The sequence below is a fragment of the Aethina tumida genome, chromosome 2 (genome assembly GCF_024364675.1).
Source record: "Aethina tumida isolate Nest 87 chromosome 2, icAetTumi1.1, whole genome shotgun sequence".
Classification (NCBI taxonomy): Eukaryota; Metazoa; Arthropoda; class Insecta; order Coleoptera; family Nitidulidae; genus Aethina; species Aethina tumida.
In genome coordinates this window covers 4732110-4760054 of record NC_065436.1, presented here as the reverse complement: position 1 = coordinate 4760054, position 27945 = coordinate 4732110, and the positions used below count along the sequence as shown (strand labels likewise).

At 25.2% G+C, this 27945-nt stretch overlaps 2 protein-coding genes across 2 annotated transcripts in view; one reads left to right on the top strand and one right to left on the bottom strand.

Moving 5' to 3' along the window:
• Positions 1 to 190: 190 nt before the first annotated feature.
• On the bottom strand, positions 191 to 26107 carry LOC109596230 (glucose dehydrogenase [FAD, quinone]-like). The gene is made up of 5 exons (XM_049962565.1): positions 26026 to 26107; positions 13788 to 13814; positions 2160 to 2308; positions 1894 to 2109; positions 191 to 1692 (listed from the first exon to the last, which is right to left on the bottom strand). Coding segments are annotated over exons 2-5 (1869 nt in total). The 5' UTR covers positions 13790 to 13814; positions 26026 to 26107.
• Positions 26108 to 26332: 225 nt separating this feature from the next.
• Positions 26333 to 27945, top strand: part of LOC109596261 (proton-coupled amino acid transporter-like protein CG1139) — a 48439-nt gene continuing 46826 nt past the window's right edge. The window contains exon 1 of the mRNA XM_049963956.1: positions 26333 to 26601. Within this exon, the coding sequence (XP_049819913.1) occupies positions 26578 to 26601 (24 nt within the window). The 5' untranslated portion in view covers positions 26333 to 26577. The remainder of the gene's footprint in view (positions 26602 to 27945) is intronic.

The window sequence follows — 27945 nt, the reverse complement described above, 5'->3', positions numbered from 1 at the left end:
CACTATTTCAAATAAATGATTTGGATAATATGGCAAAAATTGTAAAATAAATACAAATACTTAAGTTTAAAGCATAATAATAAAACAAATTAAAGTATATTAAATTTGTATATTAAATAATATTTGGTAAAATATAAAACGAAACATATTTTAGAATTTTTATAATTAAATACTGGACACAAAGTATGGCTCACCACTTTGACAACTTGCCATACTCTTGCTTAATAATATCGGAACCCTTTTCACCCAGCATAATGGCTGGGGCATTAGGATGGCCCGCCAGGGTAAACGGGAAGACGCTCACATCAATGACCCTCAAGTTATTAAACCCGTGCACCTTCAAAGAAGCATCCACCACATCACCGTGTTCGGGGCTGGGCCCCATTGGGCAAGTGCTGACAGGATGGTAGATGTCCATGGTGACTTGCCTAATGGCGCAGTACCAATAAGCCTTCGATAAGTACCGGTGGTGGGCACAAGGTCTTAAGGGACCACCTTGGAGCCTCGTGTTCATCTTTTGGAAGGCCTCAGTCTTGGATAGTTCCAAAGCAATTTGCACGCCTTCGTACAACAGTTGTATGTCTTTGCCTCCTTCGTCCGACAAGAATTGGGGGTCAATAATGGGGTAGTCGAAGGGGTCATCACTTTTCAGTCGTACCGTTCCTGTTGACTCACAATGGAGGCAAATAATATACATAACTATGCTGCTGGTTCTGTTGTTGTACGCCCACAGGTCCTGATATATTTGGTCGGTGAGCCTGAAGGCTCTTTGAGACAAGTCAGTTGTGGCATTAGCCGGGATCATCATGATTTCAATGTCGGGGTAACCGGTACCCATGGTGTAAGTCGATTCGTAGAAGGCCACCCCTTCGTTGTTCCCAGGCGTAGCCAAAGGGCCACGTCCTTGTAGGTACTCCCTTACGTACTGCCTCTGGGGACGAATTGGTTCGTTGTAGTCGGTGTCGAAGGTTACGCCGTAAAAGGCGGCGTGATCCTTAAGTTTGCTGCCCACTTCCAGGTCCGTGTGCACGTTAATACCAACCGACTCCAGGTGGTACTGGGGTCCTACCCCGGAGAGCATGAGCAAATGCGGGGTGTTGTAAGCACCGGCGGACACAATTACATCTTTGTTCACGTAGGCGAAGTAGTCGTTTCCTTCGTGGGTGAACGTCACCCCCAAAGCTGACCCTTTGTCGTGTTGACTCCTTTTGCTGTTCAAAATTATCCTGGTGACGTAGGCGTTCGGTACTACGTGCAGGTTGGTCCTCTTCCCCAATATTGGCTGGATGTAAGCCTTGCCTGTGTCGTGCCTTCTGCCGTTTATCGTCGTTATTTGGGCGGAAGAGACTGATATTTTGTTGCTGTTGTAATCGTCGTGGGGTACTCCAATTTCCTCGTTCGCCTCAACAAAAGCTTGTTGTTGGACGTGTTGGGGCCTGTGGAACTCCACGTTAAGTGGGCCACTTTGACCGTGCACGTAGGGGTCGATTGGTGATGGTATTTCAGGTGGGTTAAAGTTTTCTGCTTTGATGAAGTAGGGGAGTACGCCGTCGTACGACCAGCCGGGGTTCCCCAGCGCCTCCCATCGGTCGAAGTCCTCCATGTGACCTCTTGAGTATACAAGGCCGTTGATTAAGCTGGTACCACCTATTCCTTTTCCTCTTGCAAGTGGGCATTGGCGGTTTTCCATGCCTGGAATATTTTTAATTAATTACTTGGGCATAAATTATCTGTTTAATTATGAAGTCATTTATGTGAATTCTTTAAAAAATTTATTTACGCCTTCGTTAAAAAATGGTAATACTGAAATGGCATCCCAGATAAACAAACTATTTGAAAAATAGTTTTCAAAAACATTTTACATTTTTTAAACTTGACTTAACTGGTACTTACCCAAACAAGCTGACTTTTGAGGTGTGCTAAGGTACCCCCAATTATATTCGGTAAACTCAACTGGAAAATACATATTGGGGATGTCTGTTAGATTGTCACCAAAAGATCCGGCTTCCAAAAGCAGGATGTTCCATTCCTTCACCTCCGAAAGACGGTTTGCAACAACACATCCAGATGATCCAGCACCAACGATGATAAAATCGTACGTGCCAAACTCTGAAATGAATCAACTGAAGTTTGTGTAAAATGGATGGTAAATTTGTTACCGATGGAGCCTTTGGAGTAGGTTCTGTGCTGTTCGGCATTACCGACACCAAATGGTGCTGTTTGTGCATTTCTGTTGGCTTGTTCTACTAAATTTTCTACGTAGTCTACTTCGTCCCTGTTTCCTTCATGGATGTCATCAAATGTTGACCTGGAAAGAAAAAATTTAGTTATATATTTACTGTAGAAACTACTTTATTTATTAAAAACTTTATTTTTTAAAAAATTACCTACTTTTTTATTTTTCAATGGACAAAATTATAGGAACTTTTTACTTTATGGTCTTTTATTGCTTTCTGTAAATTTAAATAGATTTTTACTATTATTTATAATAATTATTTAATTGGTCGATGTGTGAAATACCTTTCAAAATTAAAGTTCCTACATTTAAGTCCACCTCAATTTTGAAAAATATATATAATATTTTATTAAAATGAATGTATTAATTTTTATGTTACTGTTAAAGCAACAATAATAAATTAATATTTTTTGACAATTCACATTAAATAAAAGAATTGTGACTAAAATTAACATTTTAAAAAGTTGCCTTAATTATGGCCACCACTGTACGTAAGTTTATTTAATTTTAAAATGAACGATTGGAATAATTATGTATGGATAATCTATAAAAAAGTAAATAGTTTTCTAAAAATAAACCCCAAATTTCTTCTAACAATCTAAAATATAATTATTAAATAATAAATAATTAGTTCCTTATTTATATTTGTGGTGAAAAAAAATTATAGACATTATGCTTGATTAGGTTTAATTGTTTCGAAACACCTTTATGTAACACATTCGAATATTTTCCGTGAAATTTGGTTTGATTAAAATGTTTTTTGTCAAAGTAGAAAGGTTAATGCAATGGTGCGACGAATTTGCCAATCGAACAATTTTGGACAATAGAAGTTTTTTTGGTACTTCCTTTGATTTCCTTGATTTCAATTATTCACAGAATAGGGCAAATCTCTGACGTATTTTAAGTATTGTTTACAGCTCATTAGAATAATAGATTGTGCAGATTTTAGAGTGGTACATTTGCATATCTGGGTCATTCTGGTAGTTAAAAATTTATTAATTATTTTGGCCATTCTCCTAATTTACATCCCTCTCCAATATTAAATAATTAAAACAACATATTAAGGGTGAAATACATCAATACATCACTAAACTATTATTAAATTAAGAGAGTAACAAAAACTCTTCGAGGATGATTAGAACAAAAACTAATTTACAGATTTTTATTTATAAATAAATGAATGAATGAGTTTATCACATGGTAAATAATAAATAAAAAAGTTAAGCATTTATTTAATTCATAATATTTTGACAAAAATTGTATAAAAAAAATTAAATAAAATATTCCAAAATCCTCAAATAAAATTTTATTATTATAATTTATGACAATGGTTAAATTTTAATATTTTTTTTTTAATAAATTTTGTTAATTTTTCCAAATTAATTGATTTTTTATTAATTAATTACTTACAAATCGACATCAAACCAATCCCAGTTGTAAGAACAATGAGAGTTCTTCACAAACGTGCACAGAGTGATCACCACCAACAGAACTTGTCTCATTTTAGCCGATCAGTAAATAATAATCTAAGTTTGTCGAGCATGAGTGCCCGACAAATTATTTATAAGAAGTATGTTAGCTCCTTGCTTCACTTTCTTTAGAATTCGCGTTTAATGTAAATAGACTAATAAAACGATTATTTAAGTTCAATAAACCGTGATATTTAATAATTTGTGAATAATTTTATGGTGTTAAGCTTAGGATATAATATTATCGTTTGCTAATTATCAGCAGAGCATGTTTTATGTAGACAATAAGTAAAAATTTATTTTAAGATGAAGAGCAACTTCTTCTATTTAATACAAAGTAAATAATTGAAAAATTGAATATAAAATAAATAATAATCTATAAATATTGTATAAATATTGTTATTATACTTCTAATTAATAATACATTTACATTTTATAAATACAATAAATAATTAAAAAGTTAGATTAATAATAAATAATAATGTATAAATATTATTTTATTATATAATAATAATAATAATAATTCTAATAGTAATAATTAAACTTTTATTTTAAAAAAATAATAAACAGATAAATAATAAATATATAAAAATATACATATTAAAAAGGGTAACTATATTATACAAAATTATTATTTTATTCATTAATAATTATTTTTTTAATTTATTTCATTTAAATTACATTTACTTTTATAAATTTATTAATATTGTTTTAAATTTAAATTTAAATAATACATTTACATTTTATAAATACAATAAATAATTAAAAAGTTAGATTAATAATAAATAATAATGTATAAATATTATTTTATTATATAATAATAATAATAATAATAATAAATCTAATAATAATAATTAAATTTTTAATTTAAAAAATAATAAACAGATAAATAATAATATATAAAATATATAAAAATATACATATTAAAAAGGGTAACTATATTACACAAAATTATTATATTATTCATTAATAATTATTTTTTTATTTATTTTATTTAAATTATATTTACTTTTATTAATTTATTAATATTGTTTTAAATTTAAATTTAAATAATACATTTACATTTTATAAATACAATAAATAATTAAAAAGTTCGATTAATAATAAATAATAATATATAAATGTTATTTTATTATATAATAATATTAATAATTCTAATAATAATAATTAATTTTTTATTTTAAAAAAATAATAAACAGTTAAATAATAATATATAAAATATATAAAAATATACATATTAAAAAGGGTAACTATATTATACAAAATTATTATATTATTCAATAATAATTATTTTTTTTATTTATTTTATTTAAATTATATTTGCTTTTATTAATTTATTAATATTGTTTTAAATTTAAATTTATTAATATTCTTTTAAATATCATGACAACTGAATAAAATAAATTATTTTTTATGATTTTCTCTGCTTATTCATATATTTATTAATTATTATTATGTTATCATTTGCTAATAATGAACAAATCATATTTTAAACATTACACACACATTACACAATTAATTTAATTAATTTTAAAAATATTATATATTTAGTAATTTTTATAATAAATAATTGAAAAATTAAATGAATAATAAATAATAAAGTATGAATATTGTTATTATATTACATAATAATATATTATTTTTATTACATAATATTAATAATAATAATAACAATAATAATAATAATAATAATAATTACATTATTAATTAAAATATATAATAAAACGTTTTATAATAATAATAATACTAATTTTTTATTACATAATATATAAACATATAAATATTAAAAGGGTAATTAATTATATTATACAAAATTATTATATTATTAATTAATAACTATTTTTTGTTAACTTTTTATTATATTTAAATTATATTTATTTTTATTAATATATTATTAATTTATTAACATTATTTTAACTATCATGACGTCTAAATAAAATCATATTTCAAATATACAGTTGGTAAAAATTTGATTTTATATGAAGTAAAAAAATAATTTTAAAAATATTTAATATAAGATAAATAATTGAAAAATTAAATGAATAATAATGTATAAATATTGTTATTGCCTTATATAGTCATATTTTATTTTTATTACATAATAATATACATACATACATTTTTATTACATAATCTTAATAATAAGATAAGTTCAGTAATAATAATATTAATTTATTATTACAAAATATATAAAAAAATATTATATAAAATTATAATTATTTATATTTAATTTTATTAATGTATTATTAATTTATTAATATTCTTTTAAATATTGTGAACCAAATAAAATAAATTATTTTTTATGAATTTCTCTGCTTATTCATATATTTGTTATATTTATTATTATTATTAATATTATTATCGTTATTATATTGTCATTTGTTAATAATTAACAGCATAATTTAAATATACAATTAGTAAAATTATAAATTTATTTTTAACAGAACAGTAATTTAAAAATAAATTATTGTAAAATTAATTGAATAATAAATAATGTATAAGTATTGTTATTATATTATAATTTATTATTTTTGTTGTGTAATAATTAAATTATTTTGTAAAAAATAAACATATAAATAATAATACAAATTTATTAATATAAAAAATATAAAATATTAATTATATTACACAAAATTATTTTCTATTTTTATTATTCTTATATTACATTTATTTTATTAATATTTTTTTAAATATTATGATAACTAAATAAAATAAATTATTTTTATTTATTTCTCTGATTATCCATATATTTATTATATTAATTATTATTATATTATCATTTGTTAATAAATAATAGGGCACTTTAAATTTATTTTAAACGTAGAGTAATTTTAAATATATTTAATATAAATTAAATAATTGAAAAATTAAATGAATTAAATAAATAATATTATTTTTATTATATAATAATTAAATTATTTTTATTATTATTGAATAATAATAACAATAAATATTGATAAAGATATATACAAATATAAATGTTAAAATGTATAAATGTATTATTGTATTTATATTTATTCATTTTTATTAATATATTGTTAAGTTATGCAATAATAAGCAGATAGATACATACATAAAAATTAATCAAATATTCATTTAAATTTCATGACGTCAATAAAATAAATTATTTTTTATGAATCTCTCTTATTGATATATTTATATTTGTAACGTAAAATTTTTATTAGAAAGGAAATTGATAAAATCGTTGAAACTATGAAATCGATTAAATTTAATTATTCTATAAAATCTATAATAACCATAGCTTTATTAGAAGAACGATTGAAATCTACGAGGAACTGTCAAGAGCATAAGTGTTTATGAACGTTACTACATAAAACAAACACTTACGTTAAGCTACATTAAAATTAATAAATGTAAACGAGCCTTAATAAGCTCTAAATTCAGAATTTTATAAAATTTGTTACGTTCGTCGTATGTTTTGAAATTATAATTATTTATGCATATACTTTAGTATATTCGTCCTTCCAGATCAATGCAATAAGTGAAACGAAAAATTAACTTTAAAATGAAGAAACCCAACTTATTCGATTTGAATAAGAACAATACAATAATTTTCTTTGGACCTTGCGCAAGTTCATATTTATGTCGGTCATTTATTTATTCACAAGGAATTACAATGGAAAGCGAATCATTTCGAGAATTCAAAGTTATTTTTGTCAAGGAATGGTCAGTATATTTTACATTGTTTATTTTAGCTAATGTTGCTATCGTTTGTTAAAATGGTTTGAATTTATGAAATTTTATTCTAATTAGTTATCAGTTATTTTCTATTTTTACCAGATTGTCTTTGATACCACATAAACATTCTTGCAGTAACAATCGAGCTAAAAATACTTAATTAAAGCCAATTAATTTCCATTACTCGGTAGTAGTAATAAATTCGCACAAAAATGTTGTAACACACAATTAATATTTACATTAATACAAGTATAAATATATCCTTGACTTGATCCACCTATATTAATGTTCTTTCAGAAGTCAGCTTATTGCACAATTGGTCGGTTTGTACAACTCACACGAGAGATAAACGTAAATACAAGTGCACGAAATTTCGCCTGGTCCGATCAAAATTTTCAGGTTTTTTATAGTTATTTTTGGTCGACTGGATTGAACGTCACTCATTCTCGGTAATTTGGTGCATCTGCTTCGTTCGTGGTTGGTTTGTGTTAAATTGTTGTTGACGTACGTTAAATAGGTAAGAACCAAACATATGCGCATATTAATATTAACAAATCAATTTATTGTTACTTTAACAGTTAACTAAACACATTTCTTAGGTCCAATGAAAGCTTAAAAATGCTTCAATTATTTTAAAAAATAATTGATGTGAAACTTAGCTAATTAAAAACTAACTAAATTAATCTAAATTATTTCCTGATTATTATTAATTGCAGTAAAATAACTGGCGCATAAAAAATTATTTTATAATTAATTGATAGGTCGCCAATTTTGTTCCCTGACACTTTATTTTAACTATATTTTAACAAAAAGTAATGTGGAGTGTAATATTTTATTGTTAATAAGCAACAGAAATGTTAAAAAGTTGACCTACTTTGCTTTCACATTTACTGTAAGTGTCAATAAAATATTAATTACAAATTTTATATTAATTAATTAGCTTAAATATATTTTTTTGAGTACCAAATCAAATAACTAAAGTCTATTATACATTAAAGGATGTCCCACTTTTTTATTCTAATTTGATGCAAATAAGTATAAAAATGTTAATTAAATACGAGCGTAGTCACTTAAAAATAAAAAATTAATAATCACCTAAAGTGGATAATTGCTAATTGAAGCAACACATTTACAGAATACGAACATTTTGTTTAGTTAGTCGACGTTTAAAAGGTAATTTGTTTGTTAATGAGATTAAATTAAATGAATATTAATATGTTTATCAACGTTATTTTGTTGTCTAACATATAACAATTAACATACTGGTTATTTTTCTGAAGAGGGGGCGCCATCTTGTTACTATTACTAGAAACGTGTACATAGAAATTAAAAGAAACCTGTTAGAACAACTATTAGAGGTGAGTTGAACTACATTTTCATTTAATAGATGGCGCCTAGTGTGAAAGGTGCGCAAAAATTTTATCCTTGCCACATTTTTATTAATATTACTTATATTGTATTTGGATTTAATTACAGGACAATCAATTTTAAATTATTTATAATACTGGAAAAAGGAGACATTTTTAAACAGTTTATTAAATTAAATTATTCTCGAATAATTGAAATAGCTATACTATTGTTAAATCTGCCGCAAAACCATATAAAATGTTAAAGAACATGAATAAGCAGTTACATTCCATTTTTTCTCGTTTAATGTTTTAGTGCATTAAAGAAATCATACACTTTTACATCTGGTTTTATAAATAATTTACGTGTACGCGATAAAACTTTTATATATTTGTACAGAAGTTATGGCGTTCCTGCTAATTAAAACAAATTGCCTATTTTATGTTTAAAATTCATTAAATTGTAGTACTACTTATTTAAATTACTTAGACTTGTATTTAGGAAATTAATAACCACTAAATTGTGGTGTTTAAATATTTTTTTAATTGAATTTATTATAATTAAGTCTAATAAAGTTATGTGCAGGAAAGTCCGGTATGTAACTGGTGTGTGTACAGCTTTACAAAACACCGCACCGCAGGAATATCGACGTTTTTATCGACTTGCTATCAAACTTGCCTTCGAACCAGAAATAACCGGATCGTACCATTATAAAACCCATAATGGGCGGCGCACAATTATTTAATTAAAATGATGAATGAAAATAGACTTAGACAGTGCAAATTGTTACGCAATCTTAAGATATCTTAAAATGATATTGATACTACGCAGTTGGTCAATAGTTTGAAATGAATCATTACCAAATTTGTATTAATAGAATATCAGTTCAAAGTCAATGAAATGTTGAATAATTTTTAAATAAACATGTGGTGTGACTAATTAAACAATATATACAACATTATTTTAAGGAGGCATTAATAATGTTGAATTATTTTAAACAAACTTACGCAGCAGTCAATTAAATAAAATATCAAAGGCAAATAATTAGTTTATACGAAATTCTTGACAAAATTTTATATTTTAAATAAAAACTTATTTAATAGTTTTTTATTATTCATAGATTTTTTGGAATTAAATTACGTCAAAGACTTTTTATTATTGTTTAAAAATACCTAAAACACAATTAGGAAAAATTCCAAGTTTCTTTGAAAATATTTTGTTTTCAAACAATTTCCACTGAAATTAATTAGTTTCTTCAAAAATAAATTGTGTGTTACAATTGGGCGTTGAAAAAGTATTAAATTTAAATTGAAATTGCGTTTATTATTATCTGGAAGGTGTTTGTTACGTTATAAATAACACATTTATTTTATTTTCGTTCATTTTTTGCCAAAACGTATGTTTATATCGACGTTATAAATAGCAGGCATGTTTATTTTTATCAGCAAATTACAAAATTATGCACTATTAATTGCATTCGTTGTTTTCCACATGCCACAACCTTTTTACAATTCTAAAAGTTGTACTGTGAAGCAGATAATTTGAGGAAAACTATTTATCTATGTGCCAGTGAGGCTTAATTAATTAATTAAAAAAAAATTTCAACAATTATGAACTCACACTCGTACAGAACGATTGCCATTTATAAAAAAAAAGTGATGCATACTAATATAATTATCTAATTACCTCCTTGTGCAATGTAGGAGTGGCACTTTGCATACACCTCGTATACATGCAAATTATTTCGACAAACTTAGCAACCTTGATGAAACGTCACAAAAATAATAATTATCTGAAATTAGACTGAATCATTTTTCCCATTATATTCGTTTTATGTAAAAACATATTGATCTTCTTTGACGATCGGACGTCAGAAAGGCCAAAATTCAAAGTCAATGAACAAGTGATCTTATTCACGCCAATTATTGCCAATTTACCGACCAGTTTGTACAAACGCCGTTGCCTGTTAGTGTACTATTTTTAAACTGTTTAGTCGTATATCACTGCTAATATGTTTGATTGACATAATTAATATATATTTAGACGGTCTCTTATAAATAGCATTTAGAAGATTTGTTTGCTGTGTGACGAAATCAATTTTTGAATAAATAGGAAATTTTTATTATGTTTGTTTTGTTGTTGGAAACGGTGCCATTTTTGCGATTTCACAACGTGAAATATATTTTTCCATAAATGATATAATGTGGTATTAGTAGTTCCTGTTGTAAGTGATAAATATTATAATTGCGTCACTAAACTGATTAGATGTTTTAATCAAAATATATTTTGTAACAGAACAGATTTTACATACCTCGTATAATAGATCAAATTAAATTAGAACAAAAAAACAGTTAAAAAATACAGGAAAATTATTAAAAATGGACAATAACATAGTTTATAAAACATGTAACTTATTTGATATCTGAAAATACATTATTATTTAGACTTAAAACAATTATTAATATTTTTTTTTTTTTTCATTTATACTTTAGTTAAAACCAAAGAAAATTGCAATTTAACGAAATGAAAAGGAAAAATATGAAGTTCATTAGATGTATTATTTAATTTAATTAATACAGTGTAAAAATTAATCAGTACAAATATTCATAATAATTTTTTCAAAGTCTTTTAGATATAATGTGGTATTAGTAGTTCCTGTTGTAAGTGATAAATATTACAATTGGTATCACTAACTGATTATATTATATTAAATCTAACAAATTATATTTAGTAACAGAATAGATATCACGTACCTCGTATAATAAATAGATCAAACTAAACAAGAACTAAAACAGGAATTAAAAAATATATTTATTTATATTTCTATAATGTATAATTTATTTATAAAGATTATTATAACATTTTAAAATACATTTTTTGATCAATTATTCTGTGACCAGCAATATTTGGTATTCATTAATTTAACCAGAAATTATTATTTAGAAACAAAATGAATAGTCGGAGAAAACATTGTATTTTGGTTCATTGATATTTAGTTAAAATCAAACAAAAATTACCATTTCATGAAATGAAAAGGAAAAATATGAGGACATATAGAAGATTATAATATTAAAAATATGTAAAAAGAAGATAATCCATCTAACTTTAAAAAAGAGTCATATAATATTATTTAGACTGAAAACATTTGTTAATATTTTTTAGTTTTTTCTTTGATATTTTAGTTAAAGTCAAAGAAAAAATACCATTTAAAGAAATCAAAAGGAAAAATGTGGAGTCCATTAGATATATTATTTAATTTAATTAATACAATCAGTATAAAAATTAATTAGTAGAAAAATTCATAATAATTTTTTCAGAGATGGATAAATTCAGAATAATTTTTTCAGAGGTCTGTTCATTTTACGTGTAAAAGATTAAATATTAAAAATATATAAAAAGTAGATAATCCATCTAAATGTTTAAAAGATTTAGATGTATTATTATTTAGACTGAAAACAATTATTAATATTTTTTAGTTCTGTTTTCATTGATATTTTAGTTAAATCCAAAGGAAACTTACCATTTGATGAAATGAAAAGGAAAATTATAGTCCCTTAAATATATTATTTATTTTATATTTATTTAATTAATATCATCAGTCTAAAATTTAATCAGTAGAAAAATTTATAATAATTCTTTTAAAAGTCTGTTTATTTTATATATAAAAGATTATATATATTAAAAATATATATAGGGAGTTGATAACCCATCTAAATTTCAAAAAGATATTTATTATTATTTAGACTGAAAACATTTATAAATATTTTCAGTTTTTTTCATTGCTATTTTAGTTAAAATCAAAAAAAAAAAATGAAAAGGAAAAATATTAAGACCATTACACATTTCTTTTATTGTAGTGGAATGACCCACAAAAATTTAGACACATTTGTTGAGGTTATGTAAAAGATTGTTTTTAAACATTACTTATGCCTTTTAACAGAACTAAATTCAATAAGTCTACAATTCAAAAACATTTTTGATTACATTTTCTAAATTTTTCAAAAAATGACACTGTGGATTTGATCATCGGTATTTTATACCCTTATGAAAGGTCGTTCCATCTTAAATCATTTATCATTTACTCCAGCGTTGAAGTTACTACTAAAGATCATGTACAGTGGTGGAAAAAAGTATGGAATATTTATAAAAATTAGATTTTTATCCCCTATGATTTTTCATATCTGTTTTACTTGTGTTAAACAAATTCGCTAATTTGTGTTTATCGACTGAAACCATTTATTAATATATTTTAGTTTTTTCATTAATATTTTAGTTAAAATCAAAGAAAAAATACCATTTAATGAAATGAAAAGAAATTATTTAACTTAATTAATACAACAATTTAAAAATTAGTCTGTAGAAAAATTCTTAATAATGTTATTATTATGTTTATTTTTCATAAAGACATATAAAAGATTATAATATTAAAAATATATAAAAAGAAGATAATCCATCTAATTTTTAAAAAAAGATATTTTTAGTATTGTTTAGACATAAAACAAATATTAATATTTTTAGTTTCTTTTTTCATTGATTTAGATAATCCATCTTGTTTTGAAAGAGTCAAATTTATTACTATTTAGATTGAAAATAGTTTTTTATATTTTATAATTTTTTTGTTGATATTTAATTAAAATCAAACGAAAAATTTTGTTTAAAGAAATAAAAATTGAGTCAATTACATATTACCAATAAGTTTACAGTACCGGAAAAAAGGGGTACTACACAATTATTTATATTGGCATTAAAAATGTATCTTAGTAAATAAAATTATAAAAACAAATATTAAAATTAAATTAAATACAAATTTAAATTATCTAGAATATTTAGTTGTACAATTGTACAATGAAATTAATTCAATTAATGCAGTAAAACTAACAGAAATGACGCCATATTTGTATAATATTTTGTTTTATTATGAAATGTAACTCTTAGAAGTAAAAATTAATTTTTTAAATAATAATGAAACAAAATCAAGTATAATTTCATTTTCAACAGTAATAAGTGAATTATGTATATTTGTGATTTACACTTACATTAAATCTGTTAAGGCTGTAATTAACCTGAAAAGATAAAGAAATTGCAAATATACATATTTATATTCTTATGACCATTATATAAATTATTTATTTTAATGAAGTGTTCGAATATCAACCAACAGACATGTATTACAATAAAATTGAATGAGGTATTTTTTAATTCAACTAATTAGTAAAGTTAATGACCTAATATTGTGAATGTTTTAAATTTTATTCATTAATGAACTGAAGAATGAGACTTTCTCATTGGGCATTCCAACAACAAATCCAAGTACTAATTTATGTACGTGTTTTGTCATCGATTAATAATAAAATAACACTTAGCACGTGAGGTATGAATCACGTTGGTCTCGTGGGGATTCACCCAACAATTGAGTGCCAGCCTAAAACAACCTAGTACGGTACTGGCCCCCGTGCATGGGCTGGCCGTATTAGCATTGTCTTGTGGCCTACGGCGAATTCTTTTTTTTTTATAAATTGTCGTGCAATAAACGCGAATGGAAAATTTCCATAGCACTCGGGCAGTCTGCCGTTTACCTTTCAAAGAGTTCGACCATTGGCGTGCGACGCAACAGTGCAAAGTGCACACTCACAAATTCTACAATAAGTCGGTGTCATTGTTTAGTCATCGACCGGCGGAATGTTTATTTCTTTTTGTAATCACATGCACAGACCCATAAACTTTTCCATTGATGAAGCACACCGGTGGATCCTTTCGGGTGTTTAATCGATTGTTCATAATGGAGTTAATGGTGGCGGAAGCCATAATAAACTTTTCCTTTGCAATTAGATTTGTCCTGTCCTAAAATTTATCGATTGCCGTTTATGGACTTCGATGTGGATATACCTGTCGGAAGCTGGACTTCCGGTTGAACTTGAGACGTTCTTTTTCGCAAGTCCCTTTTGCAAAAACTGTTTGCATTTGCATTTATAATAAATTACCTACAAGTATAATCTCCAACGCGATAGATTAATAAGCATGTGCGCAAGGTAATGTCTGTGCCGCCACCATTTCCTTATTTAAAATTGCAACTTAATAAAAAATTGTCGGAGATAATAATATAAAATGTTTAATTGTTAAAAAAATTCCATTGGTGAAGGTTATTTATGTTTTATGACAATCGGTTGTGCACTATTGCATAATGTTGTAGAAGCATTTTATACAATAGGATTGTGTGTGGATCATAATTTACAATGAGGGTAAGAGTCCAATTGTGGCAAAAATTTAGAACAAAACTTTATAATGGCTTATTATTATTTCGTGTGGTTTGACGTATGAAGTAAAAGTTGGCTAATTAAATTAAGTGGTGTTAATTTTTTGTTTTGCATTTACAAAGTGTACCTTGTAATTAGAATTTGCTCTTCGCATGTTTAGCACGTGCAAGACAAATGCCGGTACCAGAAAAATAATAGAAAATGTGTAAATATCGTTTTCCCATCTATATTTAAAAGTTTTACAAATTGTTTCGTAAGTTAGTGCTAACATTTAGCTCTGTTGCCTCAAATACATAAAAAAACAAGCATATTTTGTATATCTAATATGGTGTTTTAGGGGGAGGGTGTTACCCATTTTTAGGGCACAAAAATTACTCATTTAAAATCTCCAATTGTAATTATTATGTTTCATTATCATTGCTCTTGTTACAAATTTGTTTTACTGTGGTGGAATGGAGGAAACACTTTTGTTTGAGGTTATGTAAAAAAATCGTTTTTAAATTTTACTTATGCCTTTTAGTAGAAATAAATTCAATAAGGCTACAATTCAAAAACACATCTGATCACATTTTCTAAATACTTCAAAAATGACATTGTGGATTTAATCCTGTGTATTGTGTACCCTTATGAAAGGTCATTCCATCTTAAATCATTTATCATTTACTCCAGCGTTGAAGTTTCTACTAAGGGTCATGTATAGTGATGGAAAAAAGTATGGGATATTTTTATAAATTGGATTTTTATCCCATTAGACTTTTCATATATGTTGTAATGATGTTAAACAAATTAACTTGTTTATGTTTTTTGTTTAGCTCTTTTTATCGTATACGTTTTTTGACTTGAAAAAAATATGGAATATTAAATTCGGTCGGTTTCAACGTTATTGTTAATTTTTTATTAATATTAATAAAATTGTCCATATTTTTTTCTGGTCAAATAGATTGTTTTTTAAAAAACAGTAAAAATGTGTAAATATAGTGATCATGTTGATTAATGGACCGATATAGCCGCAAATTAGATTTGTTTAGAATTGTAACAGATTAAGGAAAACAGTATTTAATATCTGTAATAAATAAATAAACATTCCATACTTTTTCCACCTCTGTAGATATTAAAACATGCAAATATTCGAAATTAACCATTTAAATTGGTAAAAAACTAATTCTTTTATGGTTAGTAATCAACCTTGATGCAAAGAATAATTGAACAGAGGGGTTACAGTACTACCTGAAGTAGTAGTAAGTACTAAAAATGTCCCTTTCATTACACCTTCACAATGGCCAGGTACAATTTCATGTTTATTAAGAAATGGTGCCCTTTCGACAGTTTCACAGACTAATCAAATTGCCTACAATTCCACAAATTTAACTTGCTTCATGAGTACTACTATTATCGTATATCTCTTTCATGGTGGTTTAATGGCCAATTGGAATTGTGACACATTTATTGAGGTTATGTAATAGAATACATTTAAAACTTGTGTATTTTGTATCTTTAAGAGAGATATTTCCATTTTAAATGCTCCATTATTCATCCCAGCATTTAATTTACCACTGAGGATCACATAAATATTAAAACTTAGACAAATACTTTAAATTAATCATTTAAATTGACTAAAAAATCAACTTGGTTATTGGATTAATCAACATTAGATCTTAAAGAATGAACATTCTTATGAAACACACAAAAAGATAAAGAAAAAAGATGTAGTAGGTACTAATAATGTCCCTTTCAATTTCATATTCATTGACTAATGGTGTTCTTTCTACAGTTTTACAGACAAATCAAATTGTACACTGAAGTTTCTCAAATTTAATTTGCTTCAGGAGTACTACCATTATTGCATCTCTCTTTCGTGGTGGTGGAATGGCCAATGGGAATCGAGACACCTTTGTTGAGGTTATGAATATAAAACTTTTAAAACTTGTGTATTTTGTACCCTTAAGACAGATATTTTTATCTTAAATGCTCCATATAATCATTTATCATTCACTCCAGCATTGAAGTTACCACTGAGGATCACATAACTATCTGAATTAGAAGTAAGTACTGTCTTTTTCATTACACCTTCATCTTCAACAGTTTCACTGACAAATCAAATTGCTTATTGAAGTTCCTCAAACTTAATTTGCTTCATGAGTACTGCTATTATCTCATATCTCTTTCAATGTGGTGGTATGGAAAATTGGAATTTGGACATTTGTTGAGGTTATGTAATGAATATTTGTGTAAAACTTAGGCAAATACTCTAATTTAATGATTTAAATTGTCTAAAAAACCAACTTAGTTATTGGATTAATCTTGAAGAATGAACATTCTTATAAAATACACAAAAAGATAAAGAAAAGAGATGTAGTAGGTACTAATAATGTCCCTTTCATAACACCTTCACAATGGCCAGGTATAATTTCATATCCATTGAGAAATTGTGCCCTTTCAACCGTTTCACAGACAAGTCAAGACTTGTTAGCAGAGGTTACGACAACCAGTGGATTTGCTTACATTATAAAAGGCTGTGTAACTATTCCAGCAGTTTTTTAACCACAAAATAAATGTTATTTTCAATAGTTGGTTGTAAGTGTTATAATATTTTTGAAGACATTTGTCTTCAGCACTTTGATTTAGGTTTACTGGGTTAATTCATCAATTATTGCTGTGTAATTTTACACAAGAATGTGGTTAAAACTATGGACCATTGGTTGAAGCAACAGCACTCCAGTCAAACCAGCAGGATAGACAATTCGAGACCGGAGTCGTGAATGAATTTAACAACATGGGAATTCTAAAGATTGGCATTGCCCTGTTACGCTAGATTAGAAGGTGGAAAGAATAATTCAAAGAGAGGTTGACCTTGCATAATGTCTAGCACATGTGTTTATTTATTTTTTATTCAGTACTTGGTCCAATATCATGGGCGTGCGTTGATTATTTTCAAAACATCGCCATGTTAGGATTTGACAGATCGTTGATCCCTCATTCACCATTTTTGTGACATTGAATGTTCAATTCTGCTCCGTAAACTTCAGCTTCAATGTCTGAATGAATTTCTGTTTTATCCAGTTTTCAAATAAATTTATGACCATGATAAAATAGTTAATCTTAAAGGACTGAATAATATTTAATACATTTGTAAATTACATATATATTTATTTACTAGATATGACAATTAAATAAATTCTTGTCATTGTTCTTTTAATAATTTTAAGACCGATTAAGTAGTTAAGGAAAACCTCCACAAATATAATAATTAAATTACATTCATACACCATAAATGTAAAACTTGATTTAGTTTAACTACGAGTTTGTTACAACTAGTGTAAAAGTGAAGTGTTATTGACTAATGAGGTAAATAATTTATTAAACATTGCTTCTTTTAACACAACTTTCAATGAAGTTTATTGTTTCCATAACTGTAGATAAAAATTAAGTCACATAACACATATGTTATTGTTTGCATAAAAGTTGATCACAACGTCACCAAGTAACACAATAAGTACCTACGTAAGTGTCAAATCGTTAACTGTATGCAAATCAGTGACACACCTTTAGTATCACAAATTCGATTTTGCAAATATGCAAATAATGGCGTCTTGATGAAATAAAATATTCCATTGGTTTCAGCATGCGGAAACGGTGAGATTGTGAATTATATAATAACATGTGGATAATATTGTTTGTGAGCAATATGTTCTTTAACCACATTATTATTTTTAATTAGTTTCAGCTGATCTGATCTAATCTGGAATTTAAAACTCTTAAAACTTTGCTTGTCATTGTTTAAAATATTAATATTTTACAGTATACACAAATTTGTGATATGAATTTGTGGTTTTAAAATTGATATGCCATAAACTGTTGTAAAAAATAAGTTTTAATAAAGAACTTCGACAATGTTGAGTGAAGTTAAAGAAGTTAATTAAAATTATAATGTATTTTTATATTTTGAAAAATTTTGGAAAATATTTTTGTTAAGTATAGACCACATAATAATTTTTATTTATTATTATAAAAATGATATTACATTTGTAATTAAATAAATAAATACCCAAACACAAAAAAAAATTATCTAATAGATAAAAATGTAGACATTTTTTTTATTTATTAAGATAACTTCTAATTCTCTTGTTATTGAAACTTACAAATGGTTTATTTACAACGACTAATCAAAATCACTATTCGAGTGTCACGTCAGAGACTCTCAGAGAGACCTTCTATGCATCTAATACTTGTAAACTACTATTATAAATCGATTTTAATTGATTTCTCAGACATAAATATTTCTCCTATGATAATATTAATGTCTATGTAAAGAAAACATGTTTGGAGTACCTACTGTTTATTTTATTTACTTTATATACATTTTTACAGACTTAAAATTGATGTGGATTCATTAAAGGGAACTGATATTATTTTATCATGATATCTCTTAAGTATCTAAATAATAAAGGATTACAATTTTATATAATTTTGGTGGAGCCTCCCCCATTTTTTTAACTAATCTAGTTTATATACTTTATGTGTGTCAAGATTAAATCACAGTTGGCAGTTGCTATTTTTTTTTTAATAAATTGATTTGCTTTAACTATTGTTGATTAATTATAATTTGAAGAGGAAAAGGAAAATATATAAAAATGACAAACAATAATTTTTTATTTATTAATGTGTCCAACTTATGATTACAAGAGAAATAAAAAAGGCATAACATCAGTTGTTTTATTTATATTTATCTAAATCATAATAAAAAATATACACTTTCTGAAATAACATGACATATTACCTTAACTATTGTTGTTCAAATATAAAACAAGAGAATTTTAGTTATTATAGACATACTACTTTAACTATTTTTGATCATTTATAATAATTGTAGAGGGCATAAAAGAAAAAAAATTTGAAATTTTATGTTAATGAATTTAAAAAGATATATGATCAAAGATACTGTGATGAAGGCACTACTTTAACTATTATTAACTATTTATAACATATGATTACAAGAGAAATAAAAAAAACCATTGGTTTTTATTTTTTATGTTTAACTAAAATCAAAATCTAAAATAAACATTTTATTTCATAATATGATATTTTAATGATTGTTGATGAAATATAATATGTTTTAAATTGCAAAATACAAAATTTTGATCATTTATAATGATTGTGGAGTGCGGGAATTAAAAGAAATTTGAAATTTTGTGTTAATGAGGAGTGAATTTAAAAAAGTGTGTGTGTCAGAGATACTGTGATCAAAGTACTACTTTAACTGTTATTAACTAATTATATTTTGTCCAATTTATGATTACAATGGAAACAGAAAACCACTGGTTTTATTTTTTATCTAAATAATAATCAAAAATAAACAATGTCTATCATAATATGACATACACGTACTACTTTAACTATTGTTGATCAAATATGATATGTATTTAATTATTAGAGAAGCAGAAAAAAATATAGAAGTCATAGTTTTTTATATTTAAATAGTAACAAAAAAGCACATTCTATCCTAATATAATATTAACTATTATTAGTTAGTTATAATATGTCCAACTTATAATTTGAAGAGAAAGAGGAAATATAAAAAGGACAAATAGTTTTTTATTTTTTATATTTAAATTAAAAATAAACAAATTCAGTTATAATAATGACTTCTATTTTAACTATTTTTGATCATTTATAACGATTGTGGATGGTGAGAATGAAATGAAACTTTGTTATAATGATGTGGAGTGAATTTATAATGATATATGTACATATACTTTCTGTTACAGTATAACATCCTATTTTAATTATATCTACTTTAACTATTTTTGATCATTTATAATCATTTTGAACCACAGGTGAGAACAAAAACTGTGTATCAAAAATGCTGTGGTCAAATTACTACAATTAATATTGAATAATTATAATATGTCCCACATGATCACAAGATGAACACTTTCTGTCAAAGTATGGCAACTTATTTTAACTATTTCTGAATAATATGATATAATATTTTTTATATCTAAATAAAAATTAACTATTTTAACTATTTTTGATCATTTATAATAATTTTGAAGTGCAGAAATTTGAAATTTTGTTATAATGATGTGGAATGAATTAATAAAGATTAAACATATTATGATCAAAGTACTTCTTTATCTACTCAATTGCAATATATCCAAGATGATTACAAGAGAACCACTTTCTGTTATAGTACGACAACCAATTTTGACTATATCTGAATAAATATTAAATAAGTTCAATTATAATTCATTTTATAATGATTGTGAAGTACGGGAAGGAACAAAAATTTGAAATTTTGTTGTAATTATGTAAGTAAATTTAAAAAGATATAATTATATCAAAGATGCTATGATCATCAGTACTATTTTTTCTACTATTGAACATTTATAACGTATATAACATGATTACAAGAGAAACACTTTTTGTCATAAGTATGTTTTTCTATTTTAACTATATCTGAATACAAATCAAAGTATATAAATATTTTTTATAACTAAATAAAAATTAAATATAGAAATGTTTAGTTATAATATTAACACAACTTTAACTATTTTTGTTCATTTATAATGCTTGTGAAGTGCGAGAAAGAACAGAAATTTGAAATTTATTTATAATGATGTGAAGTGAATTTATAAAGATATATGTGCATCAAAGATGCTATGGTCAAATTACTACAATTAATATTGAATAATGTCCAACATGATCACAAGATGAACACTTTCTGTCATAGTATGGCAACTTATTTTAACTATTTCTGAATAATATGATATAATATTTTTTATATCTAAATAAAAATTAACTACTTTAACTATTTTTGATCATTTATAATAATTTTGAAGTGCAGAAATTTGAAATTTTGTTATAATGATGTGGAATGAATTAATAAAGATTAAACATGTTATGATCAAAGTACTTCTTTATCTACTCAATTGCAATATATCCAAGATGATTACAAGAGAACCACTTTCTGTTATAGTACGACAACCAATTTTGACTATATCTGAATAAATATTAGATAAGTTCAATTATAATTCATTTTATAATGATTGTGAAGTACGGGAAGGAACAGAAATTTGAAATTTTGTTGTAATGACGTGAGTAAATTTAAAAAGATATGGGTATATCAAAGATGCTATGATCAAAGTACTATTTTTTCTGCTATTGAACAATTATAACTTGTGTAACATGATTACAAGATTAACACTTTTTGTCATAAGTATGGTTTTCTATTTTAACTATATCTGAATACAAATCAAAGTACATAAATATTTTTTATAACTAAATAAAAATTAAATATAGAAATGTTTAGTTATAATATTAACAGAACTTTAACTATTTTTGATCATTTATAAGGCTTGTGAAGTGCGACAAAGAACAGAAATTTGAAATTTATTTATAATGATGTGAAGTGAATTTATAAAGATATATGTGCATCAAAGATGCTATGGTCAAATTACTACAATTAATATTGAATAATGTCCAACATGATCACAAGATGAACACTTTCTGTCATAGTATGGCAACTTATTTTAACTATTTCTGAATAATATGATATAATATTTTTTATATCTAAATAAAAATTAACTATTTTAACTATTTTTTGATCATTTATAATAATTTTGAAGTGCAGAAATTTGAAATTTTGTTATAATGATGTGGAATGAATTAATAAAGATTAAACATGTTATGATCAAAGTACTTCTTTATCTACTCAATTGCAATATATCCAAGATGATTACAAGAGAACCACTTTCTGTTATAGTACGACAACCAATTTTGACTATATCTGAATAAATATTAAATAAGTTCAATTATAATTCATTTTATAATGATTGTGAAGTACGGGAAGGAACAGAAATTTGAAATTTTGTTGTAATGACGTGAGTAAATTTAAAAAGATATGGGTATATCAAAGATGCTATGATCAAAGTACTATTTTTTCTGCTATTGAACAATTATAACTTGTGTAACATGATTACAAGATTAACACTTTTTGTCATAAGTATGGTTTTCTATTTTAACTATATCTGAATACAAATCAAAGTACATAAATATTTTTTATAACTAAATAAAAATTAAATATAGAAATGTTTAGTTATAATATTAACAGAACTTTAACTATTTTTGATCATTTATAAGGCTTGTGAAGTGCGACAAAGAACAGAAATTTGAAATTTATTTATAATGATGTGAAGTGAATTTATAAAGATATATGTGCATCAAAGATGCTATGGTCAAATTACTACAATTAATATTGAATAATGTCCAACATGATCACAAGATGAACACTTTCTGTCATAGTATGGCAACTTATTTTAACTATTTCTGAATAATATGATATAATATTTTTTATATCTAAATAAAAATTAACTACTTTAACTATTTTTGATCATTTATAATAATTTTGAAGTGCAGAAATTTGAAATTTTGTTATAATGATGTGGAATGAATTAATAAAGATTAAACATGTTATGATGAAAGTACTTCTTTATCTACTCAATTGCAATATATCCAAGATGATTACAAGAGAACCACTTTCTGTTATAGTGCGACAACCAATTTTGACTATATCTGAATAAATATTAGATAAGTTCAATTATAATTCATTTTATAATGATTGTGAAGTACGGGAAGGAACAGAAATTTGAAATTTTGTTGTAATGACGTGAGTAAATTTAAAAAGATATGGGTATATCAAAGATGCTATGATCAAAGTACTATTTTTTCTGCTATTGAACAATTATAACTTGTGTAACATGATTACAAGATTAACACTTTTTGTCATAAGTATGGTTTTCTATTTTAACTATATCTGAATACAAATCAAAGTACATAAATATTTTTTATAACTAAATAAAAATTAAATATAGAAATGTTTAGTTATAATATTAACACAACTTTAACTATTTTTGATCATTTATAAGGCTTGTGAAGTGCGACAAAGAACAGAAATTTGAAATTTATTTATAATGATGTGAAGTGAATTTATAAAGATATATGTGCATCAAAGATGCTATGGTCAAATTACTACAATTAATATTGAATAATGTCCAACATGATCACAAGATGAACACTTTCTGTCATAGTATGGCAACTTATTTTAACTATTTCTGAATAATATGATATAATATTTTTTATATCTAAATAAAAATTAACTACTTTAACTATTTTTGATCATTTATAATAATTTTGAAGTGCAGAAATTTGAAATTTTGTTATAATGATGTGGAATGAATTAATAAAGATTAAACATGTTATGATCAAAGTACTTCTTTATCTACTCAATTGCAATATATCCAAGATGATTACAAGAGAACCACTTTCTGTTATAGTACGACAACCAATTTTGACTATATCTGAATAAATATTAAATAAGTTCAATTATAATTCATTTTATAATGATTGTGAAGTACGGGAAGGAACAGAAATTTGAAATTTTGTTGTAATGATGTGAGTAAGTTTAAAAAGATATGGGTATATCAAAGATGCTATGATCAAAGTACTATTTTTTCTGCTATTGAACAATTATAACGTATATAACATGATTACAAGAGAAACACTTTTTGTCATAAGTATGGTTTTCTATTTTAACTATATCTGAATACAAATCAAAGTACATAAATATTTTTTATAACTAAATAAAAATTAAATATAGAAATGTTTAGTTATAATATTAACACAACTTTAACTATTTTTGATCATTTATAAGGCTTGTGAAGTGCGACAAAGAACAGAAATTTGAAATTTATTTATAATGATGTGAAGTGAATTTATAAAGATATATGTGCATCAAAGATGCTATGGTCAAATTACTACAATTAATATTGAATAATGTCCAACATGATCACAAGATGAACACTTTCTGTCATAGTATGGCAACTTATTTTAACTATTTCTGAATAATATGATATAATATTTTTTATATCTAAATAAAAATTAACTACTTTAACTATTTTTGATCATTTATAATAATTTTGAAGTGCAGGAATTTGAAATTTTGTTATAATGAGGAATGAATTAATAAAGATTAAACATGTTATGATCAAAGTACTTCTTTATCTTCTCAACTACTTTAACTATTTTTGATAATTTATAATAATTTTGAAGCGTAGAAAATAACAGATATTTGAAATTTTGTTATAATGATGTGGAGTGAATTAATAAAGATTAAACATGTTATGATCAAAGTACTTCTTTATCTACTCAATTGTAATATGTCCAAGATGATTACAAAAGAACCACTTTTTGTCATAGTATGACTATATCTGAATAAATATTAGATAAGTCCAATTATAATAGATATTTTTTATATCTAAATAAAAATTAAACATAGAAATGTTTAATTATAATAATGACTTCCTACTTTAACTATTTTTGATCATTTATAGTAATTTTGAAGCATGGGAAAGTACAAAAAATTTAAAATTTTATTAGTTATAATAATGTGGAGTGTAGGTATTACTTTATTTACTATTGAACAATTATAATATGTCAAACATAATTACAAGAGAAACACTACAATTATAATGATCTGGAGTGAATTTAAAAAGTGAAGTAGTACTTTATCTACTATTGAATAATAACACTCTCTGTCATAGTATGACAACCTATTTTATCTATTTCTGATTAATATAATATAATATTTTTTATGTCTAAATAAAAATTAACTACTTTAACTATTGTTGATCATATATAATGATTTTGAAGTACCACAAAACAATAGAAATTGTACGTATAATGCAGTGATAATGAAGAAAATATCTTTAATAAACTTTAAAGAAAAATGAATTAATGAAATATTTTTTTTTTTAACTGGAAGTATAAATGAGAAAAACTTCGCCTATATTGATATTAATATTGTGTTGTTACATCGGGAGTTTAAAAACATTTTTTCACCATATTTTTATAACTAATGTGTTTTAACATTTTACTTAGAGATGTAACTTTTAGTTCTCTGTGATTACCTCTTTTGTATCTTGTTGAATCTGTCAACTACAAATGCAATGATAATCATAGTTACCAAAATCTAATCTTTTATCTATCATCTCACAACGGACAATTTGAGTAGATGATCACATCCAGATCGAATGGCACAGTGATCGCGTCCGCAAATGAACCGTCCTCCAGTCGGCAATTTTTTTTTATAACTAGATTTAATTCGTCCATCCCGCTCCAAATAGTAATAATCACAGTCGGAATTGACTCGTTGAAGACACGAAAATAGACCATGTGACGTAGACAATACTCCCGAGTCCAATTATATTTAACTCTTGCCAAACTTCTTATTTCGAAATAAAACGTTTCCCTCGCAACTTCGCACGGTTTCGGTCGCTCTCACAAACAGTTGGTCTTGGCCCTCTCTTATGCAACCTGATTTTTGTTTGTGTACGATTTTCCATCGGCTTTTATTTTCCGTTCGAACTCCTGCCGGTTTTCGAAGGCTCACTCTGTGCGTCGGGATTATGTTCCTGGATTTGTTCGTGTTTGCCGTTTATATATAGTGCGTTAATAATTGTTGTTGGTGGTTAATTAAGAGTCACGTGGTCTGTGCTCGGGAAACACGTTGGAAATCATGGAGATGACTGAACTGAAAAAGGTACGATGTCGGCTTTAATTTTTACGTCAGATGATTCGAATTGATGGTCCAAACATGCGAAATAAATACAATGTCGTTGGTAAATTTATTGTGTTAAGTGTTTTCTATCTAATCACAAAACTGTGGATGTTTTTAAGACCGGAATAAATCTTTCCGGATTTACGTAGAAGTAAATATTAGTTTTCGTTTTAGTCTAAACTCATTAGTTATGTATAGTTACAAACATTATTGATTTTGAAGTTGGGCCAATTTTTTTATTCGTTCCAATAAATCTACAATTATAGAAACTTATTTATTTTATTAAACTAATAACAGTATTATACGTAGAATTAAGGTAAGACAAAAAAATAAAGGATTGAACCTTATTTATTTTTGAAAATTATTTGAAAATATTTCATAAATTCTTTACGTTTTAATGTAGAAAATTTTATAGCTTTAAAAATGATGAGGGAACAGAAGAGTCATAACCTATTTTGTTTAAATTGTGGTGAATGTATAAAAACTTTTGTGCATCTTCAGCCAATTTCTAAAAATAATCTTTATCGATAAACACTAGTTGCAGAAGTAGATTTAAACTTCTTTATAAAATTAGTTGGATGAGTTCCACGATGACTTCTCCACTGTTCAATTGTAACTGCACTTCCTTTAAAATACTCCAGAGAGGATTAAAATGTAAAATGTGGAACAAAGTTGAGAGAATATATTTTGGTCAGTGCTTATTGATAGTTCATCGCCATCTTCACTAATAATCCTGCAATCGACACCTTCTTTCAGGATTATAGACTCTTTTTTAAGGTCTCATTGGGTACTTCTTTTTTTTAGGAACCACAAAAAATACTAAAAAAACTAATTGCTTAAATTATTAATAATTTCTAAAATTTCAAAAAAGTTCAAAAATAAATAAAAAATATGTTTATGAAAGTAGTTATTTAGGTCTGTGAAGAAGTTGACAGTATTTTTTAAAAATATAAAAATAAACCAAGATTATCTTTTATTGATTATACATATACAAATAAAATTTTAATTTATTCAAAAGACATTGAACTATTTTTAAATATGCATATAACTTTCACCAGAAAAAGGTAAAAGAAAGTAGTTAGATTCATTAGAAAAAAATCTGCACACTTAGAGTTATTGATAAAAATGAATTAATTAGAACCTGAGAACCCACTGACATCAGGAACAGTCGTTCCACCTGAGTAATGGACTAAAAATATATATTTATAAATATTATACATGTAAACAATTTAAAATAAAATTATTTATATTATTTTTTATAAAAAGTAAATAAAGAAATTTTTAGTGAATTTAGATAACAATATATAATATTTTTATCAGGCATAT